This window comes from Rousettus aegyptiacus, unplaced genomic scaffold, assembly GCF_014176215.1.
Source record: "Rousettus aegyptiacus isolate mRouAeg1 unplaced genomic scaffold, mRouAeg1.p scaffold_m13_p_8, whole genome shotgun sequence".
Taxonomy (NCBI): Eukaryota; Metazoa; Chordata; class Mammalia; order Chiroptera; family Pteropodidae; genus Rousettus; species Rousettus aegyptiacus.
Genome location: NW_023416311.1, coordinates 5,625,414 through 5,653,031, shown reverse-complemented (window position 1 = coordinate 5,653,031; position 27,618 = coordinate 5,625,414). Strand labels below are relative to the sequence as shown.

The 27,618-nt window shown below is 38.4% G+C and overlaps 2 protein-coding genes, 1 long non-coding RNA gene and 1 pseudogene across 5 annotated transcripts in view; 3 read left to right on the top strand and 1 right to left on the bottom strand.

Annotated features, from left to right (window-relative positions):
• GSPT1 (G1 to S phase transition 1) overlaps window positions 1-10,196 on the top strand; it is a 30,517-nt gene extending 20,321 nt beyond the window's left edge. For 2 of the 3 annotated variants that reach the window (XM_036226322.1, XM_016156897.2), the window contains exons 12-15: window positions 3,923-4,096; window positions 5,019-5,108; window positions 5,263-5,431; window positions 7,145-7,635. In XM_036226322.1, coding sequence (XP_036082215.1) covers window positions 3,923-4,096; window positions 5,019-5,108; window positions 5,263-5,431; window positions 7,145-7,197 — 486 coding nt within the window. In that variant the 3' untranslated portion in view covers window positions 7,198-7,635. Of the gene's footprint in view, window positions 1-3,922; window positions 4,097-5,018; window positions 5,109-5,262; window positions 5,432-7,144 lie in introns of all 3 variants that reach the window. The other variant, XM_016156896.2, reaches the window with a different exon arrangement.
• LOC118606928 overlaps window positions 1-15,675 on the bottom strand; it is a 75,480-nt gene extending 59,805 nt beyond the window's left edge. Inside the window, exon 1 of the long non-coding RNA XR_004952689.1 lies at window positions 15,375-15,675. This is a non-coding gene — a long non-coding RNA (uncharacterized LOC118606928). The remainder of the gene's footprint in view (window positions 1-15,374) is intronic.
• Window positions 1,012-1,131, top strand: LOC118607066 (annotated as a pseudogene).
• Window positions 15,676-15,796: 121 nt separating the features above from the next.
• RSL1D1 (ribosomal L1 domain containing 1) lies at window positions 15,797-27,048 on the top strand. Its single transcript, XM_016156898.2, is given in 9 exon segments — window positions 15,797-16,087; window positions 16,874-17,013; window positions 18,548-18,686; window positions 19,220-19,368; window positions 19,456-19,557; window positions 21,420-21,513; window positions 21,603-21,728; window positions 23,430-23,729; window positions 25,450-27,048. Coding segments are annotated over 9 exon segments (1,638 nt in total). The 5' UTR covers window positions 15,797-15,811; the 3' UTR covers window positions 25,762-27,048.
• The last annotated feature ends 570 nt before the right edge of the window (window positions 27,049-27,618 follow it).

Here is a 27,618-nt window from a genome sequence, read left to right as displayed (position 1 = left end):
CGCTCGCTCGCTCTCTCTCTCTCTCTCTCGTCTGTCTGTCTCTCGCTTCTATAATATGTCTAAGCTATGTCCCTAATTGAAGAGAAAAGAAATTGCCTTAATCATAAATGGATCTCTTCTTAACCCTTTCCTACCTTATAGTGACTTCTTCATCATTGGAGATTTTATTGAAACATGCAGAATCTCCATGAATTATTCCTTTATCACTTGGTGATATTTGCAGATCACAAGTTACTAAGAAACTGTTACCTGTTTTCCAGAGAGAGGGCTTTTCTAACAACTCCCAAGTTGTTGCTTATGTAGGAAAGCAGACCTGAATCATCAGAACCTCCAGAGATTTTGTTAGATTTAAGCGAGAATTTCAGTTTCAGGCACAGTGAATTAGAAAAGGTATCCATTGCGTATGTAGTGTTTAGGTATAATTGGCATCTTACGAATAATCCTTTGGGGCTCTTGATGCCTTATGCATTGGATATTAGAGTTACCAAGGTATCTTTGTTCTAAAATGTTTCTAGTTTAAAGCTTGGTTTTTCTAAGGTAATTATCTCTGCAACTTGAAGGTCAATGACAACTTAATGAAAATTGCGGGTCAGTTTAAATCCTTGTTCAGTTTTGTTTGTAGAGCAGTCACAAAGGTGCAGTGTGCTCATGGAGCTGGAAGGAGAGGTGACTGCTTAATGGGCACGAGGCGTCCTTAGGGGGATGAAGATGTTTTGGAACTGGATAGTGGTGATAGTTGGACAACGTGGTGAATGTACTAGATGCCACTGAATTGTACAGTGTGAAATTTTAAAAGATAAGTTTTATGTGATGAGTATGTACCACAATGAAAGAAAAGTGTAATTCAGTATGAGCAAGTAACTTAGTGTGGGGCTATGCCTATAGGTGAGGGGCCTTAGTATGCTGGTTTCAGATGAAGTGGCTGTGTTCTGTGGAAGCTGTCCCTTTACACTAATCACTGGGCAAGTGCAGCATACCTTGTGCTTAAGTGAGCCTTAAAAACTCAGTTCAGTCTACAGCCATGATACCTTGAACAAGCCTGATCCAGTCTGATCTCGGAAGCTAAGCAGGGTCAAGCCTTATTAGTACTTGGATGGGAGACCACCTAGGCAGACCAGGTGCTTGTAGACATAGATTGACATGGTCCTTGCAATCCGTGAGGTCAACCAAGGGTTGCCTTGCCTTAAAAAAAAAAACTCAGTTCACATTAGTCCTCCTGAGTCTCTGGAAGAGTTAAGTATTGTAAAAGATACAGGTACCAGACTATTTTATATTTGAAAATTAATAGGTAGGCAACCTATGGAATGGGAAAAAAGTTATTGTATATCATAAATCTGATAAGGGGTTAATATGCAGAATATATAAAGAACTCTACAACTCAACAACAAAAACAAAACAACCTGACTAAAAACACAAGTGAAGTGAATTAACTAGACTTTTCTCCAAAGATATACAAATGGCCAAAAGACGCATATGAAAAATGCTCGGCATCACTAATCATAAAGGCAATGCAAATTAAAACTCAAATGGGATAACATTTCACATCTATCAGGAAGGCTACTATCAAAAAAAAAATAACATGTTGATGAGGATATGGAACACTTGTGCACAGTTGGTGGGAATGTAAAATTATGCAGCTGCTGTGGAAAAACAGTACGGCAGATCTACTCTTGGGTATACACCCCCCCCCCAATTGAAAGCAAGACCTCAAAGAGATATTTGTATATACCCATGTTTATAACAGCTTTGTTTGCAGCCCAAGTGTCCATCAATGGATGAATTAATAAATAAAATGTAATTATGTACAGTGATTATTCAACCTTAGAAAAGAAATTCTGACACATGCTACAACATGAATGAACCTTAAAAACATTATGCTAAGTGAAATAAGCCAGTCATAAAAAGACAAATACTGTATGAGTCCACTTTTGAGGTACCTAGAATAGTCATATTCCATAGAGACAGGGGCTGGGGGGAGGGAGAGATAAGGAGTTGTTTAATGATATAGAGTTTCAGTTTAGCAAGAGGAAAAGAATTCAGAGTTCTGAAGATTGGTTGCATAACAATGTGTACTTAGTACTACGGAACTAACAAAAATGCTTAAGATGGTAATTATGTTCCATATTTTACAATATTTAAATATTTTTAAAAGAGTAAAATTAGAAATTGGTCCTTTTTACTTTGATACTTTACAAAATTATTCCAAGGTGCAGATTGATATTTAGACCTTTCCTAGGTTGTTGGCATGTTAACCTTTGGTTCTTAAAAGGAGTTCTTGGAAGCCGATGGTAGAAGCTCTAATGCCTGCACCAGTCCTCTACTTCCTATGCTGGGCTGTAGGAAGCAGTAAGGTGAAGCAGAAGAAATGAGATCAGAGGATAAAAAACTGTCTTGTGATGGGATTTCTGATTTTTGCTCTGATATTTACAAATTCAATGGCTTTGTGTTTGTATATGAACATAAAGACGTTAAGGTAACTGAATCTGCACGTTTAGTGCAAAGTGGCTTTTCTCCCCTTCAGCATCATGATCTGAACACTCATTTCTGAGAAGTTGAGAAACTCGAGGATATTTGTATAAACTTAAAGCCCATACATGAGGGATGTGGACTCAAACATTTAAGATTCTGTGTTGTATGTGTGTCAAACAGATCACAGACTTGGGTCCAAAACTCATAGAACTGAGACAGGGCACCTCACTTCAGTCATCGCAGACATGACACTGGCATCTATGAAGACAGCTGCAGCTATGCCTTCCTTGCAAATGTAGCCTAAAGTCACTCGGTGTACAGCTACACATTGGATCTCCAGATGGAGAAGTTCGTTTTAATACTTTTTGTAAACTAAGGGGTATATATAGATTGACTTAATCTTATACCAGCTCTATTGTGTTTAGCCATAAAAGGCCATGTCTGAGAAGGGATTGTTGTGCTGGATTATTTGGGGGGGGGGGGGGAATGGTTAAACAATACTTGTTTAGCTTTTGTATATGGTGGAACTGCTGAGTTTCTACTCCTTTATCCTGTTACTGTAAAAAAATTAGCTAACAAATATGGTTATATTTCACTTCTTGGAATGAATTTCAGTACAGAGGTGTCATTGAGGCATAAATTACCTTTTGGGAAAGAAAACCATTATAGGGGAGAGGGGTAAAATTACTGGAGATTAGCAAGTGACAGTTTGTAGAATTCTGGTATGTAATATGTTTCTTCATTCTTCATCATTCATTTACCATCATGAGATCATTTTGTCTTGAAGATGGTTATTTTGTTTTCTGGTATATGTTTTTAAAATATGAATTATCTCCAAGGGTAGAAATGGAGTAAAATCAAGGAATACTTATGGACATTTTCCCCATCTGTATGTTTTAAGTTATTATGGTAAAATACAAAATTTTCCATTAGTGGCATTTAGTACATTCACAGTATTGTGCAGCCATCACCACTGTCTAGTTCCAGAACAGTTTATCACACCAAAGGAAATTCTACCCAAAAAAGTCGATATGCTTTTTAAGCTTAATTGTTCAAATAACTTTTTGAGTACACTCTTCATGTTCTTGAGGGTTGATAGGTAATGGAAGCTATGTCTGTTAAATCAAATTCATAATAAAAATCTATAAAATTAAAATCCACATAAATTTTAATGTTTTAATTTTGAAAAAAGGCAATGCTAGATTATACTGTTTTCTGTTTAGAATTTATTAAGCTGTGCTATTAAAAGATGACAAATTAGTATTTAATTGGCAGTTGCACTTCTGGGATATGGTTTTCATTTAAGTTCATGTCATACAAATGTAATAAGTATTTTGGTTAATCTACAAGCTCAGAAAATTGTAACTTGCAGCCATTCAGCAAACAGGTCATTTTATGATCCTGTAATGCAGTCAATGTGTCAGAAAACCTCCGATTTTGGTTTCTTTTTAAGCACAACGTGGAAGTTCTTGGAATCCTTTCTGATGATGTAGAAACTGATTCTGTAGCCCCAGGTGAAAACCTCAAAATCAGACTGAAAGGAATTGAAGAAGAGGAGATTCTTCCAGGATTCATCCTATGTGATCCTAATAATCTTTGTCATTCTGGACGCACATTTGATGCCCAGGTAAGCCAGTTATTATAGTTGTCTTAATGATCTTTACTGTTTAAATGAAATTAGGATTTAAATGCCCTTTGTCCTAATTATTGATGACATGCCATGATGTTTTATATACATATGTGTGAGTGTGTGTGTGTGTGTGTATGTACGTATGTGTATATATGTATTACAACAGCCATGATGTGTATCTCACAAATATAAGGTCTTTAAGAGGGTATAGGTTCTTACTGGGGTAGGTAGTATTCTTTGTAAGTTCCTTTTTATTTTTAATTTCCTGTTTATATATTACATTACTTCTATTTTGCTCAATGTCCTTCACCATAAGCAGAGCATGATGCCTTGGAAGTCATGGTTTGAGTGTTCATTCAGGACAAATAATTTTCCAGACAGGAAAATATGCACAATTTCTCCATATTTTGAGCAACCTGACCTCTCCAGGAGAGTGACAGAGTAGATGATGGGTGTAGGTCACAGACTTTTTTGGTTCTTTTATAAGGTATGATAACTAATTAAATTAGATTTTGATGCCAGATACAAAGCTGTTTTACTTTTATTGGACCTCGGATATTGAGAAATGGACAAAACTATACTTAGTTCACATCTAAGGAAAAAACCCTAGTAGCATGTGAACAGTAATGATAAACTTAATTCTTTGGAGGAAGTATAGAAGACTTTCCAGGGAAGAAAATCTGCCTACTGTGTCTTTTTTAAAGTTTAACTGGGCACTTGCCAAGGAGGTCAGTAGGGTAAGGATATCAGAGTTCATGCTTCAAGGCCAAGTGACCTGACCTATCACTTCTAACACAAAAATAAGTTGGTGTCCTGCCTAGATGGTAGTTACACATTCTTGTGCTACTATATTTGGTACTTTAGCACATTCTTTTTTGCCCTACAGATAAAGATATGAATTTTTTTGTTTGTTTGACAGATAGTGATTATAGAGCACAAATCCATCATCTGCCCAGGTTATAATGCAGTGCTGCACATTCATACCTGTATTGAGGAAGTCGAAATAACAGTGAGTTTTATTTAAGATAATTGGGGGTTTTGTTTGTGTGTTTTGAGACCATTTCATCTTTGAAATTTCTGGGCAGCAATAGTGATATACTCCTATGCTTAAAGATTATTTTATTTGGCATTATTCCGATGTCTTATCCTTTTTTCTTGGATAGGCCTTAATTTGCTTGGTAGACAAAAAATCAGGAGAAAAAAGTAAGACTCGGCCTCGTTTTGTGAAACAAGATCAAGTATGCATTGCTCGCTTAAGGACAGCAGGAACCATCTGCCTTGAGACCTTTAAAGACTTCCCTCAGATGGGTCGATTTACCTTACGAGATGAGGGTAAGCCTTGAAACTGATTTCTAGTAGTACATCTGAGATGCGTAGTAGCTTTGGTAATCTTCATCCTAGTAACAGTGCACATTACATCTAGTTCATAGAGAACGAGATGCATGTTCTGATATATATTCCTATAATAAATACAAATATGAGTTAAATGAACAGCACACTGAATTAACCATGCATTTTAGCAGTAATGCTCTAAAGGAAGAACTTTGTTATTTTGCTAATTGTGGGTTTTGAGAGTCTTAATTTTTTGAGAGTCTTAATTTACTAAATAACACATTGCTGGGATGAAATCCTTTGTAATATGTGTGATGCCCTTTCAAATTTTTGTTAAGCAACCCTCTGAGGTCCATACACATCTTGTCATTTTAGTGGTCAGAAGAAATCATTTTAAAATCACTACTCATGGGAGTGGGAATAGAAGGGATACACAGATTGATAGTCTTTTAACGCCTATTTTTAGAGGTTTAATATTCATATTTTTGTGTGTCTGTCCATTTCTGCCTGCTTCTGAGTGAATCTAAACAGCTGTAATTTCTTTCTTTCTTTTTTAATCTTATGGCCATGAAATTCTTTTGGTATCATGAAAACAGAAAGACCCTTGTTTAATATTAAACATTTCTCTGTGGAGTGGAAAATTTTACGTAAAACTTTATGGTTTAGTTAAAATATAGAGTGCTGATTTCACATGTTAGTTCCAATTCCATTCAGCAAAAAAAAACTGTAACTGCTCCATGTGAAGAACCATGCTAAAACACTAGGAGTATAATGAATGTGGTCCCTGGTTCCTTAGTTCAGAGAAATCTGTATGAAAACAGTATTCATTTTATTTTAAAGTCCATAAAATTTTTTATTTTAAAAACTCTCCTTTAGTGATAGTGAAACTGGTTATTGGGTTTGTCCTATTAATATAACAAAATGAAAAAATTTTTTTGCAATATGAGAATTTTAGTTATTAATTATAACCTGATCCATTCAGACAGAGGAAATTAATGTAGCGAGAATTTTTAACCCCAGGAATTATTTTTCCTAAAGAGGGGCTTGTTTTTTAGGTTTTTCACAAGGTAGAGAACCCTTTTCAACAGCTTTATTGAAATAATTCAAACACAGTGAAATTGAGCTGCTTTTAAGTGTACAACTCAGTGAATTTTAGTATGTTTATCTAGGTGTACAGTCATCACCTAATTTTAGAACAGTTAGCATATCTAAAAAGAAAGCCTTGTATCTATTTACAATCACCCCCTTCTATCTCCAGCCCTAGGTAACCACATTATCATTTTCTCTGTATCTGCATTTTTTGGACAAGCCGTATAAATAGAATCATACAATTTGTGGTCTTTAGTGTCGAGTCTGTTTCACTCAGCAGGTTTTTGAGTTTCAGCCATGCTGTAGTATGTATTATTTATAATTCATTCCTTTATATTGCCAAATAGTATTCCATTATACCTATACTCCACATTTTATTTGTCCAGGGAGAGATTTTTGATATAAGAAATCATGTCTCCTTTTCAGCTCTCCCCCCAGAAGACTCTGTTATTAAGACTACCTAATTAGAAATCATGCCTTTGGTGGTAAAGCCAGTTAATTACTAATTTATGTTATAAAAACTATTTTTTTTATTATTTAAAATAATAAGCTTTAATACCTTAATACCTTACATGGCCTTGCTGTTAACTACTGAAAAGGTTTTTTGTTTAATTTTACTTTTAGGTAAGACCATTGCAATTGGAAAAGTTCTGAAACTGGTTCCAGAGAAAGACTAAGCATATTCTTGATGACCCTGCACAATACTGTGAGGAAAATAGACTGCAAAAGCCTACTTCACACCGCCTTCTCTTTATTTTCTGCCCATTGACAAACCTCCCCATATTTTGCAAAGTCAAAATTCACAGCAAAGGTCCACATTATGTCAGCTTTCTCATATTGAGAGCTCTGCTATGCCACTGTTGAATTTTTCCCAAGATTTTTTTTCTTCCCCTCTCAAACTGCTTCCTTGGACAGATTTGGCAGTAGCTTTGTAAGTGATGTGGACAAAATCACCTACAATAATGAAAACCTACAGAAATTTTTTAATTTTTCATTTCCCTTTAGGCATATTTAGTCTTTTTCCCCCCAGGCAGATCATTCTGAGTGTGCGAGTGTGTGTGCACATGTTACAAAGACAACTACCATGTTAATAAAATATTCAATTTGAAACCCTTTTCGGTATTTGAATTGCTTTTGAATAATGTTTTTTATCTGGATGTAACATTGTTGCATTAGCTTTTTAACTTTACCAAGTAATTGAATACATTTTATTACTTGGACTTTTCTAAACTCCCTATCCACTACTTTAAATGAGGCATTTACAAACAATATTCAAGTTTGTATTAAAGGAAAGAATTGGTTTGACCCCTTTTGATGGTAATGCATACATACAATTAAATACCTTTATGCAACTGTGACACTGCTTTATTAGGTCAATTTATATTTTAACATTTCTTAAACACAGTAAGTTGTTTTAAAAAGAACAGCATACTGTAGTTTTTATAAGTAAAGAAAGCATAATGAAATTATACTCCTAGAGAAAATTCCATTAACTTATTAAATTAGTGGAATTTACAATAAAGCGAGCATGTTTAAGACCTGGCAAAAATGCCTCCTTTAGAATTTATAAGAGCTGCATGCAACTAGTATGAAAACTGTATCAACTGCAAGTGCCAATAATACAAATTACTCAGTTTATTATTTGTATCACTGATTTTAAAGGTTGAGTGATTCTTGCTGGTTAAAGCTAAACCTCATCCAGCAACTAAATGACATATACTTAGAGCCATCAGAATCTGCACATATTAAAGTTAACAATGAATCAAGCACAGTATACATTTTTCTCAACTATTTGAAACTGACTTTTCTTAAATACAAAGCTGAAATTTGTTAACTATGATTTGGATGAACCACAATGCAGTACTGTGGTGGCTTTCGATTGAAGGATGACTTTGAAATTTTATTTTTGTTTTCCATATTTATTTTTTAATTAAAAATGGACATTGATCAACAAAATTCAATGTTTCAAGTATACAAATTCAACAGTATGTCATATATATATTGCATTGTGTTTACCACCCATAGTTAGATTTCCTTCTATCACCAAATATTTGAAAGTTTTAATAAGAATAAATGAGAAATGGAAGAGACAATTTCTGGGTTTACTGGAAGCCCCCCTTGATTTTGAATGTTGCCATTTATAGAAGACTTAGCCTCTTTTAGATCATTTGTCTCTAAATCTTCCTCCCCAGAAAAGAAAAGCCTAGCCAAACTATTTCTAGTCAATAAAACCAGAAACTTAACCCTATTTTCCTAACTATAGAATTCCCATTCCTTTCATGAATGAGGCTACATTTTATGGACAGAGCAAAGTCATAGCTTCCTACAACTATACTTAATGGCTATTAAACTGCATGAAATTTAAATTATGTCTGCACATCTTGGCTTTTATTTTTCTGGGAAATGAGAGCTTTAACCAGTACTTGTACTTCCGAGTGAATAAAATACTAGCGATTGCTTGGATTTTAATGAATCTTTAAAAGCTCAAGAGTCATTGTAATTACTTCCAAAGATAAATTTCCATTTTTAAAAACCAGTTATATTTGCTTTTAAAACATTTACACTTGTAGAACATTGTGTGCATGTTGCCAACACTCTTAAAATGACATGGATATCAACTGTGAAGGGCTTACCTCTAAAACAAAAGCAATGAAAGAAATAGTTCATGGATACTTGCACATTTGTGCAAATAATTAGATTATTTAGAAGAAACCTCATTAAAATTAACCAACACAATATGCATTATGGACTTTGAAGTTTTTTTGAGAAGTCGTCTCAAAGTTGCTGCATTTTAAACTGCTTACACTGGCTAGTTATTTGGATGAGGAAATAAATGTCCTGTGTGAGATGGCAGTGTATGGAGATACTGGACCTTTGAAAAACAAATAGATTCCTATGCTGTCATTTTGTCTTCTGCAAGTGCAAATGCATTTGTATGGTTAACAATACACAAAAATAGGGCCAGATTTAGGATATTAGAGACCTAAACATTTTATTTTCTCTAGCATAGGTATGTTAGAATCATAATTTTCTTAGCATCTTTTTACTTTAATGATGTTCTTTATACAACTTAAGTGCTAGATTATTTAATTATAGCTTTTTGGTTTCTTTTAAATTAATGAACTGAATTTAAGAAAAGAAACGATCATGGAAATAAACATGTAGGGAATTGCCATTTTAAACTTTTATTTCTTAACTGTGGGAGGGGTAGAAATATAGTACCTATTCTTTGTTTTTAATTTGCAAAAAGGACTCAGCCAGTGAAAATTATATGTAAAGTCAAACCAAAAGAGTTGAACCGAGTGTGTACTGCCATAAACTTATGTAACAAATAGTAAGGTTCTTGAATAATTAAGCCCATGTATATTTCTTTGTTTTGAATTGAAAGTCTTGAAATATGTGATAACTGAATGTAAAAACTTTGTAAATTGTAAAAGTACGTGTCGGTCACTGTAATAAGAGGTAATTCATACTCGTCTGCTAGTTACATAAACTACAAGAACTGCTTTTACAATATGCGATGGACTTTGAACACGATGCCGTTGAATAGTTACCCTATCCTCTCAGCTGAAGAAGCACTGTAGATATTTTGGGTCATACTTTCAACCAGATACAGTTTTGCAACCCAAGAAAACGGTGAACCAATGGTCAGAAACTGCTTCCATGATGAACTTTCAAAAAAAATCAGCCAAACTCCCTGACAATTTTCAGGAACACTAGTTATGACTAGTTACTCCATGATCTTTGATGACTATCCCATATGACAGCACTGTAACACCTTTCCTCACTGGCATGGACTTCCTCTTGGACTGCTGCTTCATGGACGACAGCTTCATTGCTTTGGGTAGGGACTTAAGGTAGTCAAGGGACAAACAGTTTTTATTATTAGCTCTTTAACATCAGGAACTTTCAACCATTAAACCCTTTGTGAAAATTGTGGTTCCAGCACTATAGCTCTGAGTTTAGGTCGATTAAGTGTTGTATTAAGTGTTGGTCTATGTTATCAGGATAAACTGTGCCATTAATCCTCTCACAGACATATGTAAGGTAGATAGCAATCGAGATAGGGGATGATTTTCTGTCTCCAAATAATAGGGCTTTTATTTCCTCTAATTTCTCAGTGGTTCTAGCAGATGCCATCTAATACATTCATGATCTTGTTTCTTTAGAGATCCTGCCATGGCAGCAACTTGTTGAATAAATGTAATCACATAACTGAAAAGATTAGATTTAAATTTAGCACACAGTTAGTTATATTAAATTTCATATTAAATAGAAAAGGAAGTATTTTTACTTTCTTGTAGTTCAGTGGATTCCATTTGAACCAGTTTACTGCCAGCACCCAAGGTAGATTTGGTTCAACTTGTATTGATTTTGGCTCTATGATAGAACTCTTGATTTTCAATACCCTACAACATATTAAGTCTCCCCTTCAATAAATACTGTCACAAATTTCTAATCCTATGCTTCCTTGAAACAGTAATATGCTAGCCAAGTTGTTTACTAAGGAATGTTATAAGGGCCCTGGAAGTGTGGGAATGTAGATTAATACCTTTATGTTCTCCAATATAAGGGAAAAGCAGGCACCATGTCTGATTAGGCAGAAAATTACACAGGATTTCTTAAGCAACCCTTCGAAAATTGTCTTTTCTGCTTTGCCACACATGCCATTTAAAATTTAACACGGAGACCTCAGGTTTGTGGGCAGCGAAGGTGAAACAACATTTGACATTTTGTGCTTCCTAAGGCTCCCCTCTGCCAAGCACATTCGCTTAATGCTTCAGATGTCAGCGTAAGTCCCTGCTACCTCCTTTTCCTGCTGCCCAGGCAGAGTATTTGTGCCGGGAGTTGGAGCTCCTGCACTCCTCAGGTGATATTCCACATGAATTAGGTGAAATTAAGGTCTGAGCTTGGAAGGTCTGCATTTCATGGCCTCGCATTGGGCTCTCAGAAATCGACATACTTCAGCTAGTTTCTTCTGTTTATTCCAAAGGAAATGTGGATCTCAGGCCAGGATTTAGTGACTAGTTTTCACTAGACAGCAGGTTAATACCTAGCTCTCAACTTTATGGAGGGAAAAAGTGGGACTGATTAGGTTTGCTGGTTTTTAAGAACCTTATTCCAAAGCATGGCAGAATGCTCTATTAGGAATTATGGGAATCCAAGGTAAACCTTTTTCTTAATGATATGTAGCTACCTACTGTGCCTGACTTGGTGCCTGTGTGAGGATTAAGCCCTTAGTCTGCTCTTGCAATTACTCAAATCACTGACGTTTTAAATTTGCTTTTGTAATAACAATAAAAATTGTCATCTACCTTTTCGAAGAATGTCTGTTTATGATCACAAGTATTGTATCATATCGTGAGTGTGTTTTCTGTACAACCCTTTATTTTTGTATCAGTTATTGGAACCAGCAGATCTGTTGGATGGATCTCATAAGCTCTGTCACATAAAGAATTTACAAACGTGTGGTCTGCTTGCATATGGTAAGCAAGGCCTTTGTACAATGTATATGACTGAATCTTAACAGCAAACCAGTGGGAAGTTAGAGGTATTTAACAATAAATCAAATAAGTATATCACAGTATGTGGTTTTATGTGAACAGAGTTAGGGAAACATCAGTGATACTACCAGAACTACAAACCTCTATGTTCAGGATTTTTAAATAATGATCAAGAGACCGAAAAGTATTTGCCCTTTACTGTACAAGGGCAAGAAGAAATTAATGATAAACATGCAGTACGTAGAGTGGCTAATGAGGAGTGGCAGCAATACATCGTTGTATACACACATAGATCTTTTGAATTAGAGTGAGTTCTTGCTTAATTTTAGGTGAAAGGAACCACTTCAAGGTTTTGTTACTTAGTTCTTGCTATGGGGGTTTAGCATTACATGAATCTTAGCTTAAAACGTATGAGCAAGCTTGCTATCAAGTCAGGGGTTCATATACAAGTTCTGAATAAATGGTTTGACATTTCCCACAATTTTCTAATCTTAAATGACCAGATTTCCAACCCTGTCCATCAAACATTGTGTTCGTTGTTGAAAGAACAACTTTCTTAAACTTTAGTGGGTAGAAAACTGACAATAGAGAATCTGCAATAGACAATTTTACATTTCTTGGCCCAAGGAACCAGTTTCAGAGACACAAGTTCGTTCTGTCCAGGCACCTTAAAGCTGAAAAACAGCATCGATTCCTTGGACGCTGTAGCTTTCTTTGTAGTGAAGAACTATATACTTCCCAATCTAGAACAAATGATGGCCATTAGAAGTGTATACTAATTACCTCAATTTCTTCCCAAAATATAGTATGTATTAATTTTTAAAAAGTAATTCTCATACCTGGTTCAAGATAGTTACTACATTTAGTTTTATCATAATTGACTCTATTATGACTACCTGTAGTATTCCTTTACAAACACTACCTTTATTTTGGCTGGCAATTACTATATTTAATTCATTTAAATATTAATGGCTAAGCATGAGCAGCTTTGATATGATTAGATTTTCACTTTACAAAGATCACTCCAACTAAAGGACAGAGAATGGACTACAAGACGCAAAACTGGGCGGAGAAAGACAACTCAAAGCTGTTAGGGAAAAATTGATGACCTCTATTGCAGGTTTAAGGGATAAAAAGAATTGGATAAATACAAAAGATTTAAAAGGAATAAACAAGTCTATTATTAAGTATTTGTGGATGAGGAGAAAAGAGTTAAGGATGACTCCCACATTCTGGCTTAGGCAACTAGGCAGTTGGTAGTGCCAATGACTCAGAGAAAAGGAGCAGATCTGAAGGAAAGATAGAATTCATGGTGGGACTTGTTGGGTGTGAGGTCCTCATAGGACTTTCATGTCAACACATGGGTTTGAAGATGGGAAGTCAAACTTCTATTATCTGTTGATGGATAACAAATTACCCCAAATTTATTGGCTTAAATAACAAACAACTTGTTACCAAGCAAGGACTCGCTGCTCAATGCACATAGAAGCCAATACTATGACATCGGCTTTTGATAAAAGGTTTTATTGCAAATTTGACTAGCAAGGAGATAGGAGACAAGGCTCAAATCTGTCTCCCAATCCAGGGTTCAGAACAAACTTTTTGTTTTTCCTTATTTTTCTTTAAAACTTTTTCAATTAGGGCGAGCTCCAAGGGGTTAGGGGGAAAGGCTGGTATGTGGAAGTGCTGGCGGGTCAGGTTTTGATTGGAGAGCTATGGAACTGGGCCATTTATGGTAAGATTAGGGGCTTCAGCACCGGATCTTCCTGGGACAACAGACCCTTCACTTTGGAAAAGGTTCAAGTGTCCAAGTTCCAGTTATGTCCCAGTCCTTCGGTTCTGGGTGCAACCGGAGGTCAAAATTGTCTCTGCGCATGCTTCAGCTGCATGACTTGCGGTTTTGGTTTGCTGTCTCTGAAAAGCAACTCGATGTCTTGTTAGAAACAGGGTAGAACCAGTTTGGGCTGATTTTGCAGTTACAATCACAGTTTTTATGGGTCAGGAATCTGGAAGCAGCATAACTAGATGGTTCTGGTTCAGGGTCTCAAGAGTTTGTAGCCATCTCAAGGTTTGATAGGGGTAGGATTAACTTCCAAGCCCACTCAAAGTGGTTGCTGGCAGGCTGCCTGAGTTGCCTCAGGACATGGTAGCTGACTTCACTCAGAGCAAGTATGAGTCAAAGAAAAAGAGGGAGGGAGAGATGAAGGGAAAAAGAACACTCAGGGTGGAAACTATAATCTTTTTATAACCTAATCTCAGTAGTGACATCCTCTCACTTCTACTATATGCGACAGAAGCAAGGCACTAAGTCCAGCCCACAAATCAAGTAGAGGGGAATAAAATTCAATCACTTTAGTATCAAAGAATTTGTGGGCATATGACATTTTTTAAACCATCACAATCCCACATCCAGATTATCAACTTTCCTAAAGTATAATTCATCACTACCTCTTCTTCCCTATCACCAGTCAAAAATCTTGTATCTGTACAATTCCTCCAAAGTATAAACTCTCAGCTTGATCATGAATTCTTTAACCTACAGTTCTAACCTCATCGCCTATTCCTTCCCTCTGCACATCTCTCGTCCAGCTTCCAAACACCACCATGCTCTTTCACCTGGATTCATGCCATTCCCTTGGCCCAGAAGTCTGTTTTTCAAACTTGGATACAGGTGACACAACATCAGATAGCTCCAATGCTCTTTTCGCAGTACTAGGAAACAGTGATACATGAAGCTTAATGTAACAGTTCATAACCTCGTGCTGAAACGAATTCTATGTTATACTAGATTCTAGGATAGACAAGTGGGAGCAGGTACCAGAGATTTAAGAACATTTCTCTCCAAATTCATCAAAGGCAGAGTCAGTATTAGAGAGAAGCGGCAAAACACCCCTTTCTCCAGCGTTGGTAACATGGAAGGAGCGTTTTGAAATAACTGACGTGGAAAGCCTCTTACTCCCATTTTTTTCATCTTTCCTCAATTTCTATAGCTAGTTGTAAAAAGACTACAACCATCCTGAATGTATGAAAAAGCTCCTACATAAACTGTCGTTTACATGGTGGCCGTTAAAAAAAGATGAGGCTAGCATTATGTACTGACCTGGACAGCCAGTTATATATTAAGGAAAAGTCAACGTACAAATCAATGGGTATAGCAGGCTACCATGGGTGTTTAAAAATGATAAAATTTAAATCCAACCATCCGCACAGAGAAAAGTGTTAAGTAGTCCCCAGAATATTCCTGGCAGGTCCCAGGAGAAACGGGTAACTGGTCACCTCCGGGGTAGTGGGGAGGGAGAGACCGTCTACCGCATCCCAGGCTGCACGTTTGTACGTTCAGACGCTCTTACCTCCCGCCTCTGTGAGACCCGAAGCTCATACTGGCTCTGGCTCCTCCTTCGCGGCCCCGACACCGCTTAACGACGAGTCCTGAGTCTCCCGTGCCCGAAGCCACGGAATCCTCACCAGCCGCGGGGAGGTGCCCGCCATCCTGGCGTTCGACGGGACTGTGGCTGGGCGGCAGAGTCACTGAGCAAGCGGGCGATGGGGCCAGGACTCCCCGCTCTCCCCACGCCCCACGCGGCCTGCCCCAAGGCGGGGTCCACGCAGAGCGAGCGATCCCCCCGGGTGAGTGGACAGGCCTCCTCTCCCGCCTCCAGGCGCTTGCTCGATTTCTTTAGTGGAAGAGCGAGAGCGAGATGTCGCCAGGTTGCTCCCAGAGCCTCACGGAAAACGGGAGCGAAAAGGAAGGAGAGTTGCCTCAGGGAAGGGACTCGGAGACTACAGGATGACGGACACTCAGTTTGCTCGCGCCCGCCAAACCACTACGACGCGACGTCCGGAAGTGACGTGTGGCTGCGCGCCCCGCCCCCTGACTTCCGGCTAGAGGCCTGAGCTCGCGCATGCGGACGGGGCGCCAGCTCGAGGGAGGCAGTTCTGGGGTAAGGCCCGCGAGTCTGCACGAGGTCAGAGCGAAATGGAGGATTCAGCGTCGACCGCACCCGCAACCTCAGCCTCGACTCCAGCGACACTAGCCGCTCCGGAGGACCTGGACAAGGAGCAGGTTAGTGGCCCCTGGGGAGGTGGGTTGGGAAACTAGCGGCCGTGGCCTTGCGAGGCACGGGGTGCCCGGGGCGGGTTCCGCGCCTCCGCGGACGCCTTCGGAGCTTTGGGAGGGTCGCTCCTTCGCTGTGCGCCCACCTTTTCCGCTCCTTTATGCTCATGGCTACGCACCTGCTTCCCTCAGCCCTGCGGCCTGGCTCTTTAGAATTGGATTGCAGGTTTAGTTTGGGGTTCTGGAGATACATCTGGCTCTGCTTCCTTACGGGTTGGCTAGGGCCAAGTCGCTTAATTTTACAAGCCTCAGATACCTCGTATTTTAAATTGGGCTCTGAGTACTTGGATGGGAGACCACTTAAGAAGACTGGATGCTGTAGGCATAAAAATAAATAAATAGATAGATAGATAGATAAAAATAAAATGGGCTCTACAGCCTCCGTTCTCCAGGATCAGAGGACTGGCACACAGCAAGCGCTCAGTAAATGCTGCTTGCAGTGTGTTGCGCATTTGCTGAGATTACTGCCTTCATCATTGTGAGAAGCATGTACTATCTGGCACGCAATCTTATGTGGACGAGGCACTTGTGTTCTACGACTTCTGGAAGCAGATATTTCTGTGGTTTCTGATGGATTTTGACATTCCTCTGATTACAGATTGCAGGATCCTAGTAGTTATGGTTGTGGAAGTTGCCAGTTAAAATAGAACTAAGCAGAAAAAAGTGAAAAGTTGTGGGGAGATGGGTAAATGCTAAATTAGATTGAGATTTAATTTGTATATCTCTACTTTGCAGATCAAAAAAGCAGTGGAAGCTCTGTTGGCACATTCCAGGTCCAGGAAAAATGCAAATGGATTGCTTTTGAATGAGAATGAAAATTTCTTTTTAATGGTGGTATTATGGAAAATTCCAAGTAAAGAACTGAGGGTCAAATTGTAAGTTCTGGTTTTCTACCTTTAATGTTTTATTTGCTTGGTCAGTTATGTGTAATTTAGCAATCATGTGAATCTCAGTTTCTAATGGAAACTTTCCAAACTCAAAACAAAAATCTCAGTTGTAATAAGTAATCGTGCCTAAAAAAAAGCACAGACCTGATTAAATTTTCTAGAAATTTTACCACTTTTCTGGGGTTTGATGAACAGTAAGCCTAAGCAGTTCTATTGAATCCAAAACCCAGTTTTTGAGAGAATAAAGGTTAGAATAAATTTAAAAGCTTTTGTATTTTCATAAAATCTGTTATTTTTCAGTGACAAGTTAATTCCAAGTTAAAATCCCTGAGGTACCAGCCTTGCTCCTTTATACAGAGACTATTAAAAACCTGGCAGTGAACTCATTATGGAAAAGAAAACAGTAGCGAATAATTACACATTCTTGTTGCTAGGACTGTTAGGTCAAAAACTGCCCCCCTCTGCAGAGTTACCAGATTTAACAAATAAAAACACAAGTAATTTTTTAGTATCAGTAGGTCTCATGTAATATTTGGAATCTACTTTTACTTAAAAGAATGTTTAAAATTTAACTGCAAGTCCTGAATTCTGACAGCCCTGCCTCTGTGTGGAGTCCCTCATTTCCTGAGTGTCGGAAAGTCAGCTCTACTAAAAAAAAAAAAAAAGTGTGTAGGGTAGCAGTTTTCTTTACCTTAAGGAGGGGTAGATGTCAGGGCAAGAATAAATAAAAACGGGAAGGACCATTTTGATGCTCAGGTTCTATCAAATAGTGTTCACAAACCTGCCCCAGCCAGATGGCCGCCTGTGTTCTTTGTTCTATACCTTTGCTCAGGCAGCTTTTCTCTTCTGGAAAGCCCTCTCACTTTGTCTAGGATGTTTTCCCAGCTGCTCACCTCTTGGTGATTTCCGCCATGGAACAGCTTTACGGTTCACCCAGTCTCGTTTGCTGATGTGTATTGTCATCTCTTTCTTAAACTAAGTAATAAATGCTTCCTCAGAACATGTAGGCTCTAACTTTAAGTCAACAGAATGGTTGCATGTTTACTGGTCCCTCTTGGTTTGCTCCATGTTTTCTGTTTCAGCTCTTAAGAGCTATGTTTTTTATGGAGGCTAGAGTTTTCTGCAAGGTCGAGTTCAGAACCAGAACTGTCCTGATGAAAGTTGATCATTCTAACACATTACAATGTGTGTGTGTGTATATATAACAACATATAAAATAAGAGTTATATATGTACACTGTTTTAGGTGTGCAATTATCTTTTAAATCTTGTTAGATCTCAAATATTAATTGATATTTTGGCTTATAGGTATTTGTGGTGATGTACTTCAATATTGGATCTTTTCTGTACCATCGAAAAGTTGATATATTTTTAAATGTTCTCATTATAGTATTTGCTTAAATGTCATGAATGAATTTTATTGAAATAACAGTGAATTTATTGTGTATTCTGTCAAATATAAAAACATACATTCTGTCTATAATAAAATTTTATTCTTTGGTTCCTTCTCATGTATTTTACAGGTCCTTGCCTCATAGTATTCGATCCGATTTAGCAGATATCTGCTTATTTACTAAGGACAATCCTAATGTAACTCCTGAAAAGACGGAACATTTTTATAAGAAGCTTTTGAACAAGCATGGAATTAAAACTATTTCTCAGGTAGGAAGCTGGCAATTAAAAGATTTGACTCAATTGACGTGATAAGTAATACATTGCTACGTTACCTAGTATTTCTCTCTGAAGAATTTAATTTTCTCTTTTTAATTTAATTCTCCCTGGCTTTAGGTAGGGGATAGTCCATCTTTCCTTTGATGGTTGAGCTGTTGGGGTTTGTTGATCCAAAAGGTCAATGTGTACATCAGTAACTTTTATAACTAGAAGATTTTGCAAATAGTTGTTTACTAGGTCATTTCTCTGTACTTCGGAGCATCCTGTTTCTCTCTGACTTGACACTTCTCACCCTATTTTGTAGTTTTTGATGTTTTTTCTTTGGCTGAGGTCCCATCTCACTTGTCTCCATTTCTGTCCCCCACATTTAGCATAGTGCCTGGCACATTTTAGGCATTCGCATGTCCACTAAACTATGGTCCTAGGACATTTTAAACTCCGAATACCTGTTGTTGCCCAAGTACTACTTCTTGTTGTTCAGGTTCTCAACTTTTTGTGTTTTTACTCTTTCATATGTATTTTAGATTATCCCCTTTCGGACTTTAAAAAAGGAATATAAAGCCTATGAAGCCAAGCTCCGCCTCTTGGGGAGTTTTGACTTCTTCCTCACAGATGCAAGAATCAGGCGGCTCTTGCCTTCACACCTCGGGAGACATTTCTACAACAGAAAGAAGTAAGTTTCCGAGCATCTCTGGACTCAAGCAACACGAAATCTGTAGATGTGTTATGCGTGGTGCTCTAAAAGCCTGTGTTGTTACAGGGTTCCGGTATCTGTAAACCTTCTGGCCAAGAATCTATCCAGAGAGATCAATAATTCAATAGGCGGAACTGTCTTAAACATCTCTAAAAGTGGTTCTTGCAGGTAGGTAAAAGGCATCCATGTGTATCTGTGTTTAATATCTAGTAATGCTTTTATAAACATTTTTTACAAGATAGTGTTAATGAAACCGGATCCTTCCATTAAAACTAAAATCCATTCCTTGGACGTATTCGGTTCTCTAGAACAGTGCTGTCCAATAGAACTTTCTACAGAGATGGAAATGGCCCTGCTGTCTCCTACTGGAGTCATTAGCTATACGTGGCTGTTGAGTACTTGAAATGTGGCTATTGCAGCTGAGGAACCGAATTTCTAATTTTACGTGATTAATAAAATTTAAATAGGCACATGTGGCCAGTGGCTGTTGGTTACCGTATTGGATAGGGCACCTCCGGATTAAGGATAGCAAGAAGAAGGAGATTAATGCCTAGAGAACATTAGTAGTTTTGGGCTTTCGTGTTACCGGCATCATTATTATGCTTTGAAGTGAAGATCCACCTCAGTCCTGGTTTAAACATATTAAAAATCATTTCATAAAATACTTAGTTTGCTGACTGGGGCATTTTTGGTGTGGGGATGAGAAGAACTGTAGAATATGGTCCTCCCTCCCAAAGATAACCCTGGAGCCCATATATACCCAGTGGTCATACACACCCTAAAAAAGGACCACCAAGGTATCTTGACTCACCAGGTAACCCAGCCCCCAGCAGTGTCTCCAGGTAGGGCAGGGTGGGGTTTGACCAGGAAAGACAGATAGGCTCTGGTTTGGCCTTCTGCCTGCAGGTGGGAAACCCTTTAATTGAGTGTCATTAGGCCACTGAGAAGAGTTAGTCATCAGGCCTGGTCCCCAACTCTCTGGTTGTGGCCTGACATCAAAATCGTGGTTCCTGAGAAACTGCTAGCTACAAGGTCAGAGGCTTGTTCGTGGGATCAGTGAGTAGCCAAGAGAAAGGGGACGGACAGCACCATGCAGGCTGATGAGGAGTAGCAGTCTCCTGCCCCCGAGGTTTTTCCAGGCAAAACCCATAGCTTAAGGAACATTGTGGACAACTAATAAAAAAAAAATACAAAAACCTTAACCATTTTTTCATCCCCTTTCCTCCTCTTTCCCAACACAGTAGTTTCCTGTCTTCCTTCTTCCCCTTTCCTCTCTCCCTCACCCATCCCCACCCCTCCCTACTTGCCATTTCTCCATCTAGGAGGCCAAAGGTGTGCTTACAGGTAGTTGGCAGTGGGCACACAGAGTGGGCAGAGCCCCGGCTTTGGCTGGAGGGAGGCGGAAGCCCCAGCCCCTCCCTCATCCTGCTTCAGAGACACCTGCCTTTCAGCTCCCATAGTGAGGAAGATGGGGACTGGGCAGATACGCAGCCTCAGTAGCTGAGCACTGGGTACTTCTGGGCTGTGTTTGCATTCTTCGCGACTGAAAGAATGGGCTTGCTCTTGGCCCGAAGACTGGTACTGTAGGAGGAAGGAGAGCTGTTTGTTTTAGAGGTGGCAGCTGGGTCAGGGCAGTGGAACTTTTATAAAGGCAGGAAGCAACTCTTTTGGGGGTCATTCCTTTCAGAACAGCCACTCCTGGGTATAATTGTCCTTAGAAAAGCTGTGGGCCGACTCAGTGACCTATGTTTTCTAGAATGAAGGTAGAACACCCATCTGACTCTCATGGCCTCACGCTGTTAAGTGCCAGCTCCTCAGTCACCTTTTCATGGTGTGACATTTTAGGAGCAGAGTTTCTAGAACATGGAAGGTGATCTTCCTTTAAAATGTATTTAGAACCTAAAGTCCTTAATGTTTCTACATTTAAAAAAATGTTTAGAATTTTTGTATTCCTCATACTTGCCTGTGCTTTATTTTGAAGATTATTTTTTTAATCTTGTTTATTCATCTGAAACTTTATTAAATTTCAGCACCATACGCGTCGGCCATACTGGAATGCAGGTTCAGCACCTCATCGAAAACATTCTTGCTGTCACGACAAAGCTTTCACAGAAGTTGCCAGAGGTAGAGTCTTAATAGATGAATCAATTGAGCGATCATTTAAAAGAAACAAAACATGTCGATTACATTATTCTTTTTTTTGTTTATTTCAGAAGTGGGAGAGCGTGAAACTCTTGTACGTGAAAACTGAGAGATCGGTTTCCCTTCCCATCTTTTCTTCGTTTGTCAGCAGTCGAGGTGAAGCCAAAGGAGTGCGCACCCCTAGTCAGAAGAAAAAAGTGAGCAGAGTTTTGTATACTTCAGAGTCGTAACCAAGGATGTAGATGCTGCCTCAGAAGAGACAGCGAGGTTGCCATCCCCGCCTGAGGTTAACCTTTCAGGGGTTTTCCAGTGGTTGTGCTTTGTGTTCATTGTTGTCTTTCTACGTATGACATTAGTTAATCTTGCATGGATAAAATACAGTGTAACACAAATATAGGTATCGATGTTAGGTGTTTAAATTTTTGCTTTCTCTTAAAAGGGTGTATTAGGCTTAGAAGGGGCCTATTCAGTGGCAAGAGGAGCTAAAAGAAAGAGGAAAACCGAAATCTAGTTTATGAAGTGCTTTGTTATTTATGGGCAAAGTTTAAGACTGTGTTGAGCTAGCACATACCTCTTGGTTTTTGGTTTGTAGGTTTTTGATGGCAACAGGTACCATTGCAAAAGAAGCCAGAATGAGAAAATTAAATTTTTTACTCTTTGTTAGACTGATCTCCTAGTTTATTCATTCTTTCTTTAGCCATGTTAATTATTTCCAATGAGTTTTTAATTTCGGTCTTTTACTTTTTACTTCTAGAACTTTCGTGTTTTGTTCTTTTTCAAATTGGCTGTACTCTTTTTTTTGGTTTCCTGTTATGTATAGTCTTCTAATTTGTCTTAATTCTTGGAGCATGTTAAGTATAATTATATGATAGTCGCCTGATAATTCAGATAGAAGTGTTGGTATTGCAGCCAGCCATGTCTGACTTCTGGTTTCTTATGTATTTGGTTATCGCTAACAAGGCATTTGGAAAATTTTTTGTAGAAATAATTCGAGGTGTAGAATGAAAATCCTTTCTCCGGAGGCTGACGTTTAAGGCCAAAGGGTCCCTGAATGACGAAGCAAACCATGGCACTAAATTTATACATCTCTGCTTCCTCTTCATCTCTGTCCTGAGGGTAGAACTCATTGGGACCCCAGCTTTTCATGAGAGGAGTTTCCTCTTAGAACCTTTACCTAGTGTGGATGCTCAAATTTGATTTTCTTTCGCCTTGTCCCCCAACCCACCACCCACCCAAATCCTACAGAGCTATTAAAACAAGTTGAGGATCAGCAGATACTTTCTAGGCAACAATGGATTCTGGGCTCACTTACCCCATTGGGTTCTCATTATTAATTTCCTACAGTGTAATCTGCTCAGAGGTGCTTTTATGAAAGAAAAAAAATTAAAAACAAAACATTTTGCCCTGCCTTTTCACTTGGAAGGATGATCCAAAATAACACAGACTGCTATTATCAGAAGCAGGAAGTCTGGATTTTATGCTGTTTGTAAGCAGGTTCAGTTGAGGACTATGTGAAGTTGGAATTTTTTTTGTTTTTGGTAACAGCTTTATTGAGATTAAGTCACACCACATACTGTGCAATTTATGATAATTCTTAACTCACCTGTAAATGAAGTTGACTTTCACAAAAATCTTGACCGCATACCTCAAATATCCAGATTCTGAGGACCAATACATAATTTACCATGTAAAATGCAACTGTGGCTATGACTCAAAAACGAAGTGGACTTGGTGTTCGGGTGCTGGTGGTAAGGTTTATTTGCTCAAAGCTTGTACAAGTCAAGACCCTTTGAGGGAGCCTGTAAGTAATCAGAACTGTAAGTGTTGAGTCTCGGCCATTTGTTTTCCAACGGAAACATCCCTTACTAAAATTACGTTTTGTTTTTTTTTTTCGGTAGGACGCAAAGAAAATGCAAAAACAAAAAGAATATCATCAAAAACAAAAAGAGAAGAAAAGAAACAAAAGGCTTATGAAACAGGCTAAAAAGGTTGCATCAGCCCTACCTACAAAGGAGGCAGCCTCTAAAACAAGTGATACTCCAGTGAAGGACCCCGAACCCCAGAAGAAAGAGACCTCCAAGTCTGAGAAGAAAGAGACTCGCAGAATAAAGGCCCAAAATAAAGTGCAAGACGAATCTGAAGAAGAAATTCCACTATTGGTCCCAATAGGAAAATCTCCCACCAAAGAAAATGTAGAGGTATGTTTACTAATATTTAATACTCATCATGGAGTGATTCAGGTGCCACTCTGTGTCAGGCAGGCATGGTTGAGTGATGGCTATAAGAAGTGTTAACATATGGGGACACTATAGAAATCTATTTCAGGTAAAACGTTTTCTACAAAAGATTTTGAAGTAGACAGGAGACAGTTACCATGACCTACTTGACTCTTATTTTAAATACCAGAGTAACATGTACCAAACACATTGTATGTCCCTGGGAATCAAGGTAGATGTGACCATGTTAATAATTCTTAAAAACATTGCCCATGGTTTTAAAAAGGAGGCCAGGGTGGACATTTGGGCAGTGGTTTAGTTTCTGCAGGGGAGTCCTGGAGCAACTCACAATTAGTCTTAGAAAACTTAGAGAGGAAGTGTGGACCCTGGACCTGCCCCTAAAACCTTTCTAACACCCGCACCCAGCGGTTTTTCACAGAAATCTGAATTCATGGGTTTCAGAAAAGATGATTTAAAGGAACAGAGTTTTTCATTTTTTTGGTCTTCTGATCATTTTTTTCCCTCATACTCATAGTATCTATCCCGTTGGAGGAAGACCTTTTGAAAACAAGGGGAGAAATAGGTCCCTAAGAGTCTAGAGGGCTGACATCCCACCCCACCCCTGCCTTGTAAGCAGACAGGACTCATGGCCCCTGTGGCCACAGCCTGCACTGAGGGTCCCAGGGCTGTTACTGTGCTTTACCTATTTTGCGTTTGATCCTAACAGTAACCTTTAAAATCTTAAACGTTATTATAATTTACATCTATTAGTGAAAATATTCTTTTTAAAGTGCCCCCAAAGCACTACTGACTTTATCAGTATTCCTAAAGGTAACATAAATGGTCACTATATTAACTATATAATTATTTTTAGAAAACGTAAGCTGTTTCGGTTATAAGGGGACTGGCAGGTGATATGTCGGAAATTAAAGAGTGGATAGTGTGGCTGACAGGCCGATGTATGTCAGGTGCCGTAAAAGCATTTGTGCTCTGTGAGCCCATCTAGGAAGTACGATCAAGGTGATAAATAAGCCAGTTTCATCATCATTCACTATAGAAACAAAAAATGAAAAAAGGTCCCGTACCGCTGCAGTAGTTTTTTGTAAAGTTTTTGAAAATAATGTTTATTAAGAGTTTATACGGCTTAGGAAATATGAATGAAATAATTGGGAAAAGGGCATACTACTAGGCTTTTAAATACATACCTACCCATGGGAGAATGGTAGTAAGAGTTAACACTGTATTATTAAGGAGTTTTTTATATTTGATGTTTTTCAGAGTTTCCATTAGCTATCGTTTTATATTTTACTCTTAAAGTTTTGTTGATGGTGGTTGGGTTTTTTAGTCTCCGCCCCACTCCATATGCAAGGAATTTATAGCCGAAGGTGACAGAGTCAGGATTATGTCACAGGTCTGCTTCCTGTGCTCCTGGAAGGTGCTTCCAGCAGGCCCTACACTAAACCATTGGGAAAGATGGTTCCCCCTTTGATTCGACTGTCAGGATCCTTTTTACAGTCACAAATAATGGAGAATACAGCTGCCTTTCAGAATGTCGGTGAGGCAGAAAGAAAAGCCCTTTCTCATCATGTCAAAGTGTGCCTTCCGGGGGGTACCCAAGTAATCAGAATGAGAACTCTCAGAGTTAACATTGTCAGTTGGTTTTCTTTTCTACCCTGGACTTAAGTTTTTTTCTTTTACCTAGATACAAAATCATGCCACAGGAAAGAAGTCTCCACAAAAGGGTAGAAAAGGAGCGAAGAAGAGGAAGGCCTTAGCTTTGGAGACTCTGACAACGGCAGAGCCCAAAACCCCAGGGAAAGGCCCAAGGAAGAAGCCAAGAATCAAAGAAGAGGCAGAGAAGGAACAAAACTCTGCCTTGGGGAAAAAAGACCCAAGACAGACACCCAAAAAGCCAGAGGCCAAGTTCTTCACTACAGCTAATAAATCTGCAAGAAAGGCTTCCCAAACCGCCAAACAGTGGTCAAAAAAACCCAAAGTGCCCCAGTCAACCTAAAATCAGTGACTCAACCAGGAGGAAACATCAGAGCTGCCTGAGTATTTTGAAAGATACCTGGGTCCTGGCCCCTGTCAACAACCTTCTCCAAGAGCAAGGCCTAGACATAAATATATGTAAAACCCTCCACGAGTAATTCTGATGTATGTTCGTGAGTGTAAGAAACAGTAGCTCGAATCCATTTTTTAAATTGTTGTTCTGTTTATTTGCTAACATAATAGAGGGAAAATACAGTGCTTTCCTGTGATTGTTTTTTATTAAAATGTTAACATTTGCTTCTAAGTAAACTGTTTGCATTCTGTATCTTGTTAGTTTTTCTTGAATGCCTATGATGTGACCCTTATCTGCTTTAAACTATTTGTTTATATAGGCTCCAATACAGCAGTCTGTGCGAAGATTTTCAAAGCTTGTCTTCTAGGCCAACGATGGGCTCACTGTATGCACGTCGGCCGCAGAACTCACGTTAAATCTCAGGTCCTTGGCCCTTGTGCCAGGACAGTGATTCTTGATGGGTCTTGGCGAAGTGGCCGTCAGCCAAGGGTGTAAAGCGCTGAGTCAGCACCCATTCACTGAGGGACATTAGCATGGAGCCATTTATAGGGGCATCAAATTGAAGTCTGTTGTTTGGCATAAGGCAAACTCTCATGCATAATCAGATAAGCTGTTCTTTAGAGTCCATGTGACAGTTTTTTGGGGATAGTTGTGTGATTTTCTGATCCTATCCTTTAGTTATTGTGCATTTTAGTCCCCAGTGAGTATGATGTGGGTGTTAACAAAATCTTCCTATTCTGCCATGCATCTAGTTTCTCTCTAATAAATTCTCACTGTTCTCTATATTGAAAAACAGATTTATTTAAGTTTCTTGAGTAGGATGCTAATTTTTTTTGACAATGAAACGTCACGGTTGATGAATTGGTGATAATTCTGAATTGCAAATGAGAAAGTCAAATTGAGTGCTTGATTTCCAAGGCTTAAATATAGGGGACACCTTGCCTGGTGGCTGAAAGGGCTGTAGTCTACCCAAGGGGGCCAGAAAAGTACTAGAAATCAGTGTATTAGCTCTTGTGGGTTAAGAGGTTGAGTATGTGGCTGATGTTTGTTTCATTGGAAGTCAGGGTTGGGTTTCTGGATCCATCCTCCATACCACAGAGATTTAATGGACAAACCCAGATCTGATGGGAGAAATTTACAATATTTTTGTTTTGAAAAAGTACCTGAAATTTCATTTGTTTTTAAATGCCTTGAATGTATTTAAGACAGTTCTAATAAAGGTCACATTGTATTTCATAATGTCCTTGAGAAATATTTAAATGAGGGTACAAAGAAATTTCCAAGTCATACTATCTGATCACCAGACCAAAAAACCCTTAATCTATTCAGTTCATGGGTATATTTAAGGGTTTAAAATAGCAAAGAACTTTTTTATGTCATTTAAATATTTATGATTCTGCACTACTCTTTTTTTTCTTAAATTATACTGTTTTCCCTGCCTATAACTAGTGTGTTAGTAGTCACAACACCGAGATTCCCAATTAGGACTTTATGAGCCTAAGAAGTTCTTGAGCCTTGGATGTTATATTGCATGTGATTAAAGACCACAAATAAAATTCTGGTTAAAGTGAAATAATGGTCCTGGAGAGAGAAAGGGGCAAATTATTTAGGTGGTTATATATAATCCCAGATTGTATGTCAGTATAACACTGTCTAAGAAGTATTAACATCTGTTTGTATAACTTTATATATATATATATATATATATATATATATATATATATATATATATATATATATATATATAAAATATTCTATACTTGAAGTGGCAGGAAATAATCAGGGCATGGGTATAATTTTGACTCA